Source organism: Drosophila serrata, unplaced genomic scaffold, assembly GCF_035046125.1.
Source record: "Drosophila serrata isolate PLE 108 unplaced genomic scaffold, ASM3504612v1 contig_217, whole genome shotgun sequence".
Classification (NCBI taxonomy): Eukaryota; Metazoa; Arthropoda; class Insecta; order Diptera; family Drosophilidae; genus Drosophila; species Drosophila serrata.
Window position 1 is genome coordinate 1,731,527 of NW_028257115.1, and position 15,460 is coordinate 1,746,986.

The 15,460-nt window shown below is 42.0% G+C and overlaps 2 protein-coding genes and 2 long non-coding RNA genes across 7 annotated transcripts in view; 2 read left to right on the forward strand and 2 right to left on the reverse strand.

Moving 5' to 3' along the window:
- The first annotated feature begins 151 nt into the window (after nt 1–151).
- LOC110188879 (plasma membrane ascorbate-dependent reductase CYBRD1) lies at nt 152–5,998 on the forward strand. Of its 4 annotated transcripts, XM_020958794.2 has the most exons (5): nt 152–499; nt 2,153–2,431; nt 4,665–4,874; nt 4,960–5,323; nt 5,379–5,998. In XM_020958794.2, the coding sequence occupies exons 2-5, from the start codon at nt 2,155–2,157 to the stop codon at nt 5,551–5,553; spliced, it is 1,026 nt and encodes a 341-aa protein (XP_020814453.2). In that variant the 5' UTR covers nt 152–499; nt 2,153–2,154; the 3' UTR covers nt 5,554–5,998. The 4 variants fall into 4 exon arrangements, with proteins under 4 accessions (XP_020814453.2, XP_020814456.1, XP_020814455.1 ...); XM_020958797.2 differs by lacking the exon at nt 2,153–2,431; XM_020958796.2 differs by lacking the exons at nt 152–499; nt 2,153–2,431 and adding an exon at nt 666–1,095.
- A 1,514-nt stretch (nt 5,999–7,512) lies between these two features.
- LOC110188816 (adenylyl cyclase X E-like) lies at nt 7,513–13,614 on the reverse strand. The gene is made up of 12 exons (XM_020958693.2): nt 13,119–13,614; nt 12,559–13,019; nt 11,145–11,968; nt 10,805–11,086; nt 10,112–10,397; nt 9,865–10,040; nt 9,584–9,799; nt 9,190–9,514; nt 8,860–9,128; nt 8,713–8,807; nt 8,500–8,651; nt 7,513–8,348 (listed from the first exon to the last, which is right to left on the reverse strand). Exons 2-12 carry the CDS (start codon nt 12,679–12,681, stop codon nt 7,605–7,607), a joined length of 3,492 nt encoding a protein of 1,163 aa, XP_020814352.2. The 5' UTR covers nt 12,682–13,019; nt 13,119–13,614; the 3' UTR covers nt 7,513–7,604.
- A 248-nt stretch (nt 13,615–13,862) lies between these two features.
- LOC147644210 (uncharacterized) overlaps nt 13,863–15,460 on the reverse strand; it is a 229,456-nt gene continuing 227,858 nt past the window's right edge. The window contains exon 4 of the long non-coding RNA XR_015270922.1: nt 13,863–13,899. This is a non-coding gene — a long non-coding RNA (uncharacterized LOC147644210). The remainder of the gene's footprint in view (nt 13,900–15,460) is intronic.
- Nucleotides 13,894–14,784, forward strand: LOC110188853 (uncharacterized). The gene is made up of 2 exons (XR_015270920.1): nt 13,894–14,033; nt 14,108–14,784. It is a non-coding gene; the product is annotated as an uncharacterized LOC110188853 (long non-coding RNA).

Here is a 15,460-nt window from a genome sequence, read left to right on the forward strand (position 1 = left end):
GCCAGGGCTGCCAAAAAACTGCATTTAATTTAATAACTTTATGAGTCCTATTTTTTTTATCTTGAAATTTTGTATTTCTCTATAAATTCGATTTAATCAAATATGTTAGAAATGCTTTTTTTTAAATATTTTTGAAGCTTTCAACTTCTTTGCTGGTGGTTGTGCCGCCCTGGCAGTCCCGTTTGTTTCCAGATGAGTAAACAGTAAAAACAAAGCAATGCGGCTAAACAGATCGAATTACACAGCCCTTTGATAGTGAAAGTCTGACCTTGAATTTAAATGCTTATACTTAATTAAGTGACAACAAATACGCTAAATATGAATGGAAGCAGATGATCGGATGTTGACGTTGTAAAATTCGCGTTGCCCCTTTTTTTTTCTTGCCAAAATATATGTGATCTCTTTGTGTTCGTGCGGTTTTTGTTCTTGTCTGTTTTTTTTTAGCCGCGTGTCTTATTGGACATCCCAAATTACTGTATATTAATTAAATATACAAACTGTAAGTAGAAAATGTTGCATTTTAGCCACGTTTATGAAAGTAGTTAGTAAACAAATACAACTAGGTTTCGGCTTTTCATTAATATCTAACAAGTGGTTGTAGTTCTCGCTCTCTCGCTCTTTCTTTCTCTCTGTATATCTGCTAGAGTATGTTAGTATGTATGTACAGTTTCGTTTGAAAGTTTGTTGTGTACCGCAAGTGTGTATGAGTGTGCATGGGTTTTTACCGTTCTGAGCTTGCAATGAAAAGCTTGTTTTAAACGAAAGGGCCCGAAACAGGGAGGCGGAAAGGGGCTTTGCTTTCAGGGCTTTCACGCCCACATGCAGCGCCTTTGCAGACGAATTTTCCACCGCCTTTTCTCCATATGGCAGGTTACAGCTTCCTGCATTGCAGGCCGTTAGTTCAACAAGTAAAGAGTGTTTTTCTGGAGTCGCGTATAAGAAAATCTACGCAAAAAAAAGAGTGCAAAAACCCAAAACGTCATCGCTTTAAAGACTTTAATTGGGTGCTAAAAGATAAGCGAAGGCGGTGTTAAAACCAGACATTATCTACGGAGCGGAGCAAATCATTAAATTACGCCATGTTATTCTCACTGGGTGAGTGTAGTAAATACAGTATTACTTCTGTGTACCAAATCGAATAGGAGTGAGCAAGTGGAAGGTGTTATAAATGGATATAGAAAAATTTGAATGGGTGACACTTTCATAACTCACAACTCAGCCAAAAATGCATTAATTTCAATTCGGAAAATTTTGCTGTGCTAGATTTTTGCAGCTTTATTAATCAGCATCCCAAAATTGAAAATTTGGAATTTAAAATTTTTTTCGAATTTTTAACAAATTTTAACAATGTTACCCCTTGTAAATTTTGGAAAAAATGGCAAAAAAAAAAATGTTTATTGCCGGGACATGCCCAGATCTATTCTGCTTTTGATGCTGATCAATATATATATGCTTTATAGGGTCGGAAATGAGTCCTTCACTGCGTGGCAATCTTCTGACCCTGCAAGGGTCGCGTTCACTCTTTTGAACTTCCACTGTACTCCTCTTTTAGAATTCTATAACTCCAAGTTATCTACGATTCTGGTTCCGAGTTAAATAAGTTCTACTGCATTATTGTTATGCATAGAACATTAAAGTCAAAGCCAAAGCCGCAATTGAAATGCAGGCAACTCGGTCGGTGACAACAATAATAGTTTGAATGGAGCTAAGGAATGCAAAAATAAAATAAATCCCCACTACACCCACCACCTCCTCCCCTTGATCCGGACTAGTCAAAACAACCTGGTCCGGCATACTAACCAGCATTTCTTGGCACCCATCCATCCCCCGCTGTTGGAATTAACATCAAAAACCAAACAATTATCCCGAACAGCGAAGAAAAATCGCATGCGATACGTTTGTGGGTGCGGAAAAGCTTTTATTAACCAAAGCCGGGCGGCGGCTGGAAAACTTTAAATTCAGTTGCGCATTGCACGCCGAGCAGTTCGGTTGGCCAAATCGTTGTGTTTCCTCGTAATTAGTGTAGCTTTCTCCCCTTGCCGTTGTTGTTGTTGCAGCTCTCGTGTCTTAACGCTGACCAATTGCATGTGTTTTTGTGGTTAATTGTTTGCTGGTGAACTATTGATTAATCCGTGCACGGACAACAACACAGTCATGTCTAAGGACTCGGACGTAGAGCAGGCGGTAAAGGAAATCAAAGTGGAGCCCGCCATGACGCAGGAATCACCTGCAGTTCCTGCACAAGCTCCTGCCACAGTCTCCACCGCTACCACGGTGATCGCTGTGACCAATGGAGAAAAGCCAATGGAAGTGACACCTGCAGCAGCAACATCAGCAATACCAGCAGCAGCAGCAGCAGCGACAGCAACAGCAGAACAAGTGCAACCAGCAACAACTATTGGAGGCATTGAATTGGCAGCAACGGCAACAGGTAGACGACAGTGAATGGCATTGGCTTGGGCTTCAAGTTTGATTAGTGCAAAGTAAAATCAGCTAGCAAACAGCAACAGTTAAAAACACAGCGAAAAAATCCAACATAATTTTTAATTAGCGAATTCAATTGCATTTGCTCAGAACTATTAATGCTAGAAATATCCTTATGAAGATGGTTTACTCTCCTCTGAAGTAGAGGGATGGCTTCCTTCTGAATTAATAGTGGGTTCGAGTCTACTTTTTGCTTTGTTTCCGTCCGTGTTTTCATAACCTTTATTGTTTTTTATAAATCTGCAATGATATTAATAGATTTTAGTGAATTTTAAACCGCTTTTACGCATTTTGTAAGTACATTTTTTTGCTGTGCAAAATGTAGTTTTTAGTAAAAGTTAAAGCAAACAACGCACCATGCCAGATCGAGAGAAAAGACCGTCTGCTGCAATCCCTCCCACTTCACCTCCTCTTTTCACCTGCCTCTCATCACGACTCATCGCAACTAGCTGAATTTCACTTTAGTTTTTCAGCCATTTTATTTATTTTACTGTTGCTGTCTTCGAATTTTTACGCTTTTCCAAAGTCGTCATCGTCGCCCGGACGGTGGGTCTGCTCGGCGGGCCCCGAGTTTTACTTTCTGTGCGCTTATGTAGATTGTTTCTTTTTTCAAATTTTGCGCACGATCTGCTGCAACGCTTTGCTGCTCATCAGCAGCAGCAGCAGCAGCAGCTAACAAACTAACAAAGAGCCATGCAGCGGCGCCTGGGCACGCCCACTTAACCCTAATTATTAACAATCATAATCGCAATTAATGTTCCAATTAATTTCACTCTCCAAAGACGAGGGACCCGACACGATCCCCAAGTCTAAATGGAGCAAAGCGGAGCAGTCGAATTTATTGAATAACTGGGGACGACGACGCGTGGCTGCTGCCATTTATATACATAGGCATTTATAATTGCAATTGCACATTGGCTACAAATGTCTCTGGCCCACTTATCAGTCAATTTACAAGTTAACAGCTTATTTGCAGTTTGCTCGAGTTTGAAATTGATTTGAGCAGCATTTGCATACAAAACTTTAATTAGCTTGGCCCTTACAGCGAGTGCGAGTGCACTTGGAAAATCAGATATCTTATTCTCACAGAGTGCTAGTGCTCTTGGAATTAATTATAAATCCTTTACAGAATAAGATCTTTTCGTTTTACCATAAAAGCTTCTCATTGCCTCCATGAATTGAATTTTTTAATTTATTTAATGTGCCATTTGGCCAAACATCAAATATTAGACACAAACTTGCTAGATGCTATTTAAAGCGTTTTAATATCAGATGGTTAGACTATCTCGAGAACATGCTGATAACACTTTTCCGGCTGGCAGATAAAATGCGGAAAAACTCTCTCGTTCTATAGCGGCTGGCACAGAAATTAATGTTGGGTAAACAAAATAAAAGTGTTTACTCATGAATTTGCCAAATTAGGCCTGCTGAGTGGCCCGTGGAGATGGGATTGAGATTGGGGCTGGGCCGTTGAGGGGTGTCCGAATGATTTTCCTCATAAATTTCTAGCCCCATCCAATACGTTTAGATCTGGCCGTATCGGATTGCTGGCGACAAAGGAGCTCGTTGTTTGTTTTTGTGGAACAAGTCCAGCTGGCCGTGGATCGATGATTCGGATCGAATATTCTGAACAAAAAACAAATAAGTAGTAAACATAAATGCCTCCAGAAAACTCCAAACTCAAGTAACTTATAAAATAAAGTGATCTCCATGAAACAAAGGGGCTCTTTAAAAATTCAAAAAATTATGACAAGGAAGATTTAAAATTTAAAAGATTATACGTTCAGCAAAAAACCTAAAATAAATAATTAAAAACAAGGAAATTGTCTGTGTTCATGTCGAGAACAGAATAGATTTTAAGAAATTCCTGAATGTCAGTCAGTCAGGTTATCTTGATTTAAGGGCCACATTTCAATTTGATTATAATCTTACGACAACAGCCTTTGATAATCACCTGTTATCAAAACTGTTTTAAGGTTATTTGAATCTATGTTGGGTGGTAATTCTTATTGGCTACAAGTAAGAGCACTAACCGAAGCTACAAACGAAATACATGCATACACACAATGTACTCTCGAAATCTATACCCTTGAGTTCTGCGATTAGATCGCAAAAATGCGCGGAATGCCTAATAATGCTCAATCAATGGAATCTATTTTTAAATCCTATCCCAATTTCAGGCAACGGAAAGGCCAACATGGACCCGGCGCTGATCAACTTTAAGGTGCTCTATGTGCTCACCCAGCTGTGCGGTTTGACGATGATCGTCCTGGTGGGCACTTGGATTGGACAGCATTTTGGCGGCCTGGGCGGAACCGCCAATCCTAAGCTGGAGTTCAACTGGCATCCGCTGTTCATGACCATTGGTTTTATCTACTTGTATGGCAACTGTAAGTAAATGCCGCACTGGCAGCGGAAAAGGTGCCACCATTCCACTCCCATTGATTAACTCCAATCCCATGGCTTTACCCACAGCTATACTGATCTACCGCGGCTTCCGCACCACGCGCAAGAAGACACTGAAGCTCACCCACGCCGGAATCCACATGGCCGCCTTCATTCTCACGGTGATTGCCCTGAAGACTGTCTTCGATTCGCACAACCTGGCCAGTCCGCCCATTCCCAATATGTATTCGCTGCACTCGTGGCTGGGCCTCTCCGCGGTGATCGTCTTCTCGCTACAGTATGTTGCCGGCTTTGTGGCTTTCCTGGCCCCTGGTCTGCGGGAGAACTACCGGATTGCGATGATGCCGTTGCACATCTATTTTGGTCTCTTTGGATTTGTTCTGGCCATCGCCAGCGCCCTGATGGGTCTCACCGAGAAGGCCATATTTGCCATGTGAGTATGATTCGGTTCTTGTCTTTAAAATAGCTATTACCTCTATATTTTTCAGCACCAATCCCCCGTATTCCACACTGCCGCCTGCTGGTGTCCTGGCCAACGTAATTGGCGTTCTGTACGTGGTCTTTGGAGCCTTGGTCGTCTACCTGGCCACGGAACCCTCGTACAAACGCAAGCCCATACCCGAGGATACGGCTCTGCTGAACTCTAGCCCCGCCAATGAGTAAGGATCATGCGACCAGACCCCAAAACCAGCTGCTTTGCGTACATAAGCTGACGAAACTGTGCACAAAACCAAACCAAACCGAAACCTGATTACACGAATGGTGCTTTTTGTTGAGGAAGGAAGATGGAGGTGGAAATGCGTGCTGTTTGTAATTGTCGAGATGCATGTTTAATCCGTTGCATATATATAACTTAATGACTATGTATGATTCTGAATTATCCACATACGTATACTTGGATCACCAGTTGTGCAAAGTTGCATATATATAACTTAATGACTATGTATGATTCTGATTTATCCACATACGTATACTTGGATCACCAGTTGTGCAAAGATTTCAGCGAGTGCTCAAATCTAACTTACTTAACCTCATGCAGAACATTTGCTTTAAACTGTATCTATGTTATGTGTGTTATGTCTAAATAAATAAATCAATATTGATACTAGTCCAAGCTGTTAATCAGATTCCCATATGCCCTCAAGAAGACTTGAAATATTCGAATTATTCAAATCAATCTATCTAGATGGAATATCGATAAAACAAGAACAACAATATTCAATTTACAATAACAAAAGATAATGGAAAATACATTAACCTAAACGATAAAATTTAATTCGAATTTAAATAGATTCAAAGTTCCCGCCATATCATGCCGATCAGTTGCCGCAATGTAAATTAACCGCCAAATTTCAATGCGCATTTAAATAAACGATCATTGCACATTTTCAGTTACTTAAATAGATTCAAAGTTCCCGCCATGTCGTGCCGATCAGTTGGCGCAATGCCAATTAACCGCCAAATTTGAATGCGCATTTAAATAAACGAAAAGTTGGCGCCTAATAGTCAAAAGCCAAAAATGTTGTTTTTGTAATTTGTTGTTGTTCTAAAATGGTTGTTGTTGTTGTTATTTCTTGTTAAATAATTGTTGTTGTTGTTGTAGGCCATGCGGACGCTTCAAATTGGTTAAAAATCAACGATTTCAGGTTTCAGATACCAGGCGAACAGAAAGCAGCAGCAAGCTGCTGAATTTTTGACAGGCAAGGGCTGCCAGATCGATGGCATATGCGATCGATCCGGCAACATTGGCCAATTAAGCGTTGCCAGATCGATAGAAAGTTCCGCCAATCCGGCAACGCTGCTCGACCAGCGTTACCGGATCGATGACATATGCCATCGATCTGGCAGCCCTTGCCTGTCAAAAATTCAGCAGCTTGCTGCTGCTTTCTGTTCGCCTGGTATCTGAAACCTGAAATCGTTGATTTTTAGCCAATTTGAAGCGTCCGCATGGCCTACAACAACAACAACAATTATTTAACAACAATTTACAACAACAACAACCATTTTAGAACAACAACAAATTACAAAAACAACATTTTTTGCTTTTGACTATAAGGCGCCAACTGATCGTTTATTTAAATGCGCATTCAAATTTGGCGGTTAATTTACATTGCGGCAACTGATCGGCATGACATGGCGGGAATTTTGAATCTATTTAAGTAACTGAATATGTGCAAATTGAAGCGTCGTTAATGCCTGCAACAACTAGAACAATTATTTAACAACAAAGTACAACAACAATTGTACAACAAAAATTTACAAAAACAACACTTTTTGCTGTTGACTTTAAGGCGCCAACTGATCATTTATTTAAATACACATTTAAATTTAGCGGTTAATTTGAATTGCGGCAACTGATAGGCCTGACCTGGCGGGAACTTTGAATCTATTTAAATAACTGAAAATGTGCAAATTGAAGAACAGCAACAATAATTATTCTACACTAACTTACGACAACAATTAACAAAAACAAAACAAACAACATTTTTGCTACATTTTTTATGTAGATTTAGTGTTTCTGATGTTTGGAGGCTTTGATTTTTTTATTTTTTATTTAAATCAATATTAGACAGTCGCTACCTTAAAGGTGCAAAATACGATAATCAAATACACAGTCCAATATTTTCATCTCCTTTCTTGAACGCGTGGATACCTTTTTTATTTATTTTTAAATATACACGGAATGCCTTAGATCTAATCTCTGGTAATTTCAGCTAGTCTTCTTTGGTTCCTGCGGGGGGTCGGTGTGGCAGGAACTCGTAGTCTTTGTCGGTGCCAATAATGTAGGTGGGTATGTCGCCACGTCCCTTCACAAAGGTCATGCCACGGTAATTGCACTGGATGTTGAACTCGCGCAGCTTGAGGGCCGTGTTTTCGGTGACCTGTATCTGTCCAGGCACACCGGTAGAGTCCATGCGCGAAGCCATGTTGACGGGATTGCCCCAGATGTCGTAGTGCGGCTTAGAAATACCCACCACGCCGGCCATGGCCCGCCCGTGGGAAATACCGATCCGGAGCATTCCATAATCGGTGCTCCCCGCGTACTCCGTCTGCATATTTTCCGCGTTGAATCGCCGCATCGTCCGCATCAGATCCAGGGCAAATTCGGCCATTACCCGGACCACCTCGCTGCCGCTGTTGCTGCCGCTCTGCGTGGTGCTAATCCGCGGCTGATTCGTCACCACATTGCCCTCGTACTGACCCCTCTCTAGATCGAGATCCAAGGCGATGTTGCTTCCGTTTCCGTACGGCACGCGCTGCACTCCATCTGCATTGGAGCTACGGGCTCCGTCGTAGCGACTTCTTCGTCCATTGGGCATGAGGGAGACGTTGCGGAACTTCATCTGGGGCGCATTAACCTGTTCCGAGCGGGAGACGTCCAGGCCACAAGCTGCCATGTACGTCCAGTTGGCCACCTTGATCTTCTCCACTCGCAGGGACTGGGAGTATTTGTTCAGCTAAAAATAAAGGATTTAAAATAAATATTCAGTAAGAATTTATGCAGAAATTATCTAGAGGGAGCAATTTCTACTTTTGATACAATTTAAGATAAGATTGCTCACTCTAAATTTGAACAAACTGTAAATGGGATTCACCACAACTACTAACCACATCATCAAAGTCACAGATGATCTCGTTAAGGACCCGCAGTCCAATCTTATCGGTGTCAAAGTTCTTGATCGAGGCAAACATCACGGCCACATTGTCGTATTCCTCGTAGTAGAGTTCGTTCTGCAGTTGGTTTGATAGATAAAAGTCAGCTGGAAGAGGGAATCAAAGGCATAAGTAAAGTTTTATCAACTAATTTGGTTTAGGACCTACCAACGTGAGAGGGTAAAATGTTGGTTAGAAGCACCTTGATGGTGTCATTGGTGATCAGAGCATCCTCCTGCTTTTTCAAAAGTTGCCGCTTCCAGCTGTTGAATAATAATAATGATGAGTATGCCAAGACTTGGATAATATACTCACTTGTAGTCCACTTTGGCTATGAACTCCGTTTGGCGCTCCATCAAGTGGAAGATGCCCAGCGTGATGATCATCAGCAGGATGTGTGAGTACCGGGCATTGAAGTTGACGTTGGTCGAAGGACTGCTTGAATAAATATAGTTAAATTCAAACACCACCAGAGCCGCATAGGCAAACGTGATCAGAGCGGAGAAGCAGGCCTTGACGATGAAGGGTATCCTTGTGAAAAGGAAGGACATGCCAATGATCAGGGTCATGCAGTTGGTGAGAATCTGTAGGGAAAGATTTGCTTAATTAATACGTTGATTAGTGATTTGTGAAGCATTCACGAACCCAAGGATGGAAGCATTGCACCCGCTCCTCTATACTCGGATCATCGTCCATGTAATCGTCTTCACTGCTGCATCCCACCACTTGCATTATTGCCACGGCCACATACGAAAAGATGATCAGAAAGTAGATCACAATCCGGATGTAGACATTGCGTTGCATTACGTCCGACAGGTGGAAGAGGAAGCCGCTGAGGCTACTATTTGGAGTGGTCATCTCTGCATCCGAGACGTACATTATCCAGAGCTTCTTGTACCAGGATACAACCAGCAGCATGGTAAGTAGAATGATTGTAGTGCCATCTATGTACCAATAGTGATAGCGGGCACTAAAAAGAGGGGAAACGCAATAGTTATTATTGGAGGCTTTCGAGGTTGCATTATCCAGGCTCACTCACTCCTTGCTCAGCAATTGAATCGTGAGCAGACCCATGTAAATGGCCCACGACAGGGCAATGCTATACTTGAGCATCACGTCTGGCTCCTGCATGTACTGGAACTCCCAGTTGCGGATGCGGAAGAACAGGCAAAAGGAGCTAATGTTGCGCCGAAAGGTCTCCTCCTCGATTTCGTCCTGGGTTAGGCGCGTGCTCCGCCTAAACACTTTTGTCAATCTGAAAATTATATATATTAATACCAAATTTAACTCAAATAAATATACATATTCCTTTTTACTTACTGTATACGGCCGATGGGCATCTTGTCCAGCTCACGGCACATCTCGAGCTTGGCCTGGTTGCGCACCTGGTTGTACTGGTGCAACGTGGAGTTGTGCATGAAGTTCGCCTTGCTGGCCTCACTCAACTTCTTCGCCTGGCGCTCCCGCTGTCTGCGTCGCGGGTCATGCATGGGGGCCTACAACTTTCGGTTGAATGTAATGCAGGCGGTCATCGAGGTTATCCGGGTGAGCCCGGGGCCATACTCACCCGCAGCGACTTGATCAGAAAGGTTCGAATGCCGTGCTTCTGGAGCACCGGATCCTCGCGGGCCTTCTCGGTGCCATCTTCAAAGAAATACTCGCCATCCAGCAGGGAGAGTGTCTTCTGGCTTACGTGCACCCGTCCAGTGGCTCCAGTGGCCTCCAGTCTGTTGGCTATGTCCACATCCTTTGACCAGATGTCGAACTGCCACTTGGCAGCACCTATTACGCCGGAGAGTACGTCACCGGAATGGACTCCGATTCGCATGTCAATATTTAGGTGCCGTTTGACCCTAGTTTAAATCAAAGAAAATATTTATGAATAAATATATAACAATAAGAGAAGCTATAAAAATGAAAAATCATAGTTTTTCATGCCGTTTTTCTCTGCCTAGCTCCTAGCTTAATTTTCGGTTTACAACACTGCATAAACCTTTTTAAATTTATTGCCAATATTATACAAATCATTTTCTTGATAATACTAGGCATTCCTTTTCGAAGTCATTCATACTTTCCCAATGATTCCAGCTTTTAAATTTGATTAAAGAGCTCTCTCCTAATCGCGTTATCAATAATCACGGTGCTCCATGTGATAAAAACGGCAATCAGTTGTGACTAATTGGAACTTGGCTAATGACTTTTATAGTAACTATATTCGAATACATTAAAGGGAAAAGCTATTAACATATATTTTACTCACCTGACATCGCGAATGTCCTTGATCATCCGCAGGCCCAGATCCACGCAGCACTTGGCGTGATCTGCATTGGGATTGGCCAGTCCGGCGACACAGTAGTAGCAATCGCCCAGGAACTTTATTCTCAGCACGTTGTACTCCTCGCTGGCAATGTCGAAACGCACAAAGAGATCGTGCAGGGCTTCCACCAGCTTCTTCACATCCAGAGTGGTGGTCAAGTGGGTGTAGTTCACCACGTCGGCATACAGGACCGTCACATCATTGTGCGGCTCAATGAAGAGGGTGCTGCAATAAAGAGAGTAGAGCTGTAGAGAGTTGTTCCAGAGGGGTAAAACCAACTCACCCATCATTCGGCTGCCGCCACCGTTTAAGGGTCTGACTGTCGGCGCTCCTTCGCAGATCCATCTGGGATCGCTGTTGGTGCCGCTGCTTGGACCGCTCGATGCGATTCTTCACGTCCTCCTGCAGTCGATCGGCTATCTGGGCCGGCAGGATACTCAGCAGCAGGCTTCGCTCCTGATCCCTGGCATAGCGCAGCAGTAGATTCTCCTCCACGTACTGGCGACGGTCCAGAAAGGTCGTGCGCAGGGCAATGTCCCGCATCAGACGGAAGAAAATCCCCAGCAGGTTAACACAAATCAAGTATATGGCCTCGTTCATGATGCTGTGCATCTGGTTGTCATCCTTGGCCGTAATCACAAAACTATAGTTGATGATGTAGCACAGGGTAACGGCTGATCCCAGTACGATGGGCTGCAGCAAATATGGGACCGGCATGAACATGTATATGGCGTACAGAGTGTACGCATCGTAGATCGGATTCAGTATGTCGTTGTGGCTGGTGGCATGGTAGACATTCAGGCCAATGTCCATCAGAACCATCACACACACGGCCAGCCAGGAGGAGGCGTACACCACCCAGCCATGCTTGCTAACCAGCTCGCTGCGGAAGTTCACCGAGAGCACCAGCCAGATGACCAGGCCAGAGCACATGTAGGCCACCATATCAACGTACACGTATGTGATCTCCGGCGTGGTCAGCAGGAGCAGAGTGTGAATCACGGTCACTCCCACCTGGATGAAGATAAACAGGGACAGGTAGCCAACGCGCAAGCGACGCATGTACAGATCGTAGGATTCCTCAAGCTCCAGGTTACGGCATTTTCGCTGTAAAGAAGGTAAATCAGGTCATTAATAATAATATTTATTTTTATACCTTTGCGGAGGGTATTTTAATTTTAGCAAGTGAAGGAGTCATTTCCGACCCTATAATCCATATATATTCTTGATCAGCATCAAAAGGCGAATCTTTCTAGGCATTTAGAAAAGACAATTTTTTTTAAATTTTTTTTTCAAAATTTTATAAGGGGTTACATCATTAAAATTGTCAAAAATTGGGAAAAAAAAATTTAATTTTTGCAAATATTAAAATTAGTATGCAGATTTATTAACCTATTAAAAACTAAGATGGAACAGCTTTCCGAATTGAAATTGATACGTTTTTGACTAAGTTATGATATTTTTAGTCCCAAAAATAGAGTTTTTATCGATTTAAAAAATTCGCATATTTCAGATATTTCAGATTGACAATATTTATGCCTTTAAATGGTATTCATTATAAAAAACTATGTAAATGAAAACCTTCTCCCAAGAACTTGTACATGTCGGTTCCAAAACATCCCTTCCCTTTATAGCATTACAGAAATAAATAAAAACTCTGTAGACGTGATTCCCTGATGATCCCCCAATGTACTCACCACCAGATATGACCACTCCCAGTTCTTTTCATTCTGCACGGTCTGAGCCTGCTCACTGGATCTGGCCAGTGAGATGGGATTCGTACGGTTGTACTCGATGGCCGAGTCGAAGTAGGAGTTCATGATGGCACCGGCTGGGTTTCGGGTCCAGGTCAGAGGTCGGGTGTCAGGGTGTCAGAGTGTCAGCACCACTGAAGCGGTATCATTTTCAGCAAACAGCAGCTCTCAGGCACAGATCCGCAATCAATCCCCCGACTGCTCGCTGCTCACACTTGATATCAGGTCAAACAATTAGCCACCAAAAGTCCCCCAAATAAGCATTGAATCAGTCCGAAATGGAGTGCTTATCGGAGTGAACAGAAAAAGCGACAAAAAAGGGAGGGATTTCGATTTCGATTTGGGGCTACGAGCTTTGTTATTGGTATTTGTTCGCTTCTGCTGCTGCCGCTGCTGATGGCTGTCTGCAAAAAACAAAAACAAAAACAAAAAACAGCAGCTAATTTAGCAATTTGTCTAATGTGTTGTTGATAGTGTGCTAATGGTCTGTAAATCACACTCACTCGCATGTGTGCAGCATTATCAGCTGCAGTTTGGATTGGCAGCTGGGAATCAGGCAAAGGATCACGGGCTTTATATGGCCGTGTAATTTATTTATTGGCTCTCTGGCGCTGCACTTGAGGCCTACTTGCTTGCACACTTCACTTTCACGCTGGCCAATAAATACGATAATAATTAATAAAAAATTAACACCACTTAAGCGCGTAGCGCTCGAACAAGCCAATACACGGCGGACAGGTATCACAAATTACTCTTTTTGCTGTTTGCTGCGACCGCGATAAGCACTCGCCCCGATTCCGTTCGATTCCGTCCCACAAATTTTAGCCGGAGGAAGTAGATATTGGCGACCGGACCCGGCTACGATGCGATGCGATTCCGACGAACTGCTGCGACCAACTGAGAGGCCGCCGCCACTCACTCAGGTGAGTTTCCACCTGCCGTCACTGTCGCTCCCCTTCGGATTGTTGTTGATCGCTGAGTGTTTGAGTGCCTAGTGCTGGGAGCTCTTATCAAGTGTGAAAAGTGTTTGGCGGCGCTGGCGCTTGATTGGTGACACAGCGGCGGTGCGATGCGAATTCCCCCTGGGTCCATAGCAAATAGTTTCATTTAATTTAAGTATTTATTTTATTGCATTTTATGTACTCACCCCATTTGATATCCATTTTGAATATTAGCGCCTTGGCTGCATTGTCCTCTGGGGGTTTTCTTTCGATAAATATTGTGTTCTTATCCCTGGTTGATTGAATTTGCGCGTGCTTTCGATATATCACTATTTGAAAATTTCTGAAAGTAAATAACAAAATTTTCAATCAGCATTGCCTCGGTTATAACTTTCAAATGGTTTATCAAACGGCTTCAGTTCAGAACCATTCAAAAACAATACAAATATTGTAGGAAATTTACGGAGAAAAATTTAAGTAAGAAAATATTTTTTTATAATTTTCAAGTGTAAAATTTGTTAATCCAATTTTATTTCCGTGCAATTTTTCAGTAGGAAAATTATTTGGTGATTCATTGATATTCAATACAATGAGTACCAACAAAGTCGGAGCTGGAGATGGATTACCCAAACTTTATCCTGTTCCAAATTTCCGCCGCTATGCGGTGTATGTAATCAATAACGATCCCGGAAACCGAACTGATTTAAAACAAATGATCATTGAAACTCTCTTTGATGAGTTGGAGAATCAATCTTTTCAAAATATTCGCTTTAACGGAGCGTTTCCTGCGGACGATGAAAATATCCTCGTAGCATGTGAGAACGAAGATACTGCCAAATTCTTCATTAGCGCCATGGAGAAACTCGGACCTTCCTATTCAACTGCTCGTTACATCGAGTTCTTAGGACTCGTCCCTTGTTCAATGGTTTTGGCAGTTCCAACGCACTCAAGGTCTGAAATATTGGACATTCTCGAGACCTACAACAAGGGATTGGTTACCGAAAAGTGGGCCATCATGGAACGTTACTTCGAAGGGTCGGAGAAAGATGATAGAAAGGAAATAGTGAAAATGTTTATAGATGCTGAAAGCAAACAATTTATTGAACTTTGCGGTTCAGAACTTAATTGTGAACTATCTACTGTTCAATTTAAATTTGATGACTAAATTTCAAATTTTATCTACAATTCAAAAAGGATTTAATAAATGTTAATCTGGCGCAAACAAAAACTGTATGCATGGCTTAAAAATTATATATGTTTTTATACCCTTGAAGGGTATTACAATTTTAGTCAGAAGCTTGTAAAACAGTGAAGGAGTCATTTCCGACCCTATAAACCATATATATTCTTGATCAGCATCAAACGCCCAGTCTTTCTGGCCGTTTCCGCTCAAAAACTAAATTTTTGACATTTTTCCGAAAATTGAAAATTTTATAAGGGGTTAAAATTGCCAAAATTTGACAAAAAATTGATTTTTTTAAATTTAAAAACTGAGTATGCAGCTTTGTTAATCTACTAAAAACAAGCATAGAACAGCATTCCGAATTAAAATTAATGATATTTTGGCTTAGCTATGAGTTTTTATTATTTTTGGCTTAGTTATAAGTTTTTTTAAACTATGATTTTTGGGGAAAATTGTCTGTTTTTATACCTTTTTGCGGGTTTTTATAATTTCAGTCAGAAACTTATAGCAGCATCAACAAACGCAGTATGCAGATTTGTTAGTGCTATAAAAACTTGCACAGAAAAGTTTTCCGAATCAAAATTAATGCTATTTTGGCTTAATTATGATGTTTAGAAAACTCAGATTATTTAAGAAAATTGTCTGTTTTTATACCTTTTTGCAGAGTATAGCTTCAGTCAGAAGATTAAAACGCAGTGAAGGAGTCATTTCCTTCCCTAAA

Coding starts and splice junctions, on each gene's coding strand:
- LOC110188879 (XM_020958794.2), top strand. CDS start 2,155: ATGTCTAAGGACTCGGACGTAGAGCAGGCGGTAAAGGAAATCAAAGTG. Junction 4,875..4,959: donor TATCTACTTGTATGGCAACT/GTAAGTAAATGC, acceptor CTTTACCCACAG/CTATACTGATCTACCGCGGC. Junction 5,324..5,378: donor GAGAAGGCCATATTTGCCAT/GTGAGTATGATT, acceptor TATATTTTTCAG/CACCAATCCCCCGTATTCCA.
- LOC110188816 (XM_020958693.2), bottom strand. CDS start 12,681: ATGAACTCCTACTTCGACTCGGCCATCGAGTACAACCGTACGAATCCC. Junction 11,969..12,558: donor GGGAGTGGTCATATCTGGTG/GTGAGTACATTG, acceptor CCTTCTTTACAG/CGAAAATGCCGTAACCTGGA. Junction 10,041..10,111: donor TTCTGATCAAGTCGCTGCGG/GTGAGTATGGCC, acceptor CGAAAGTTGTAG/GCCCCCATGCATGACCCGCG.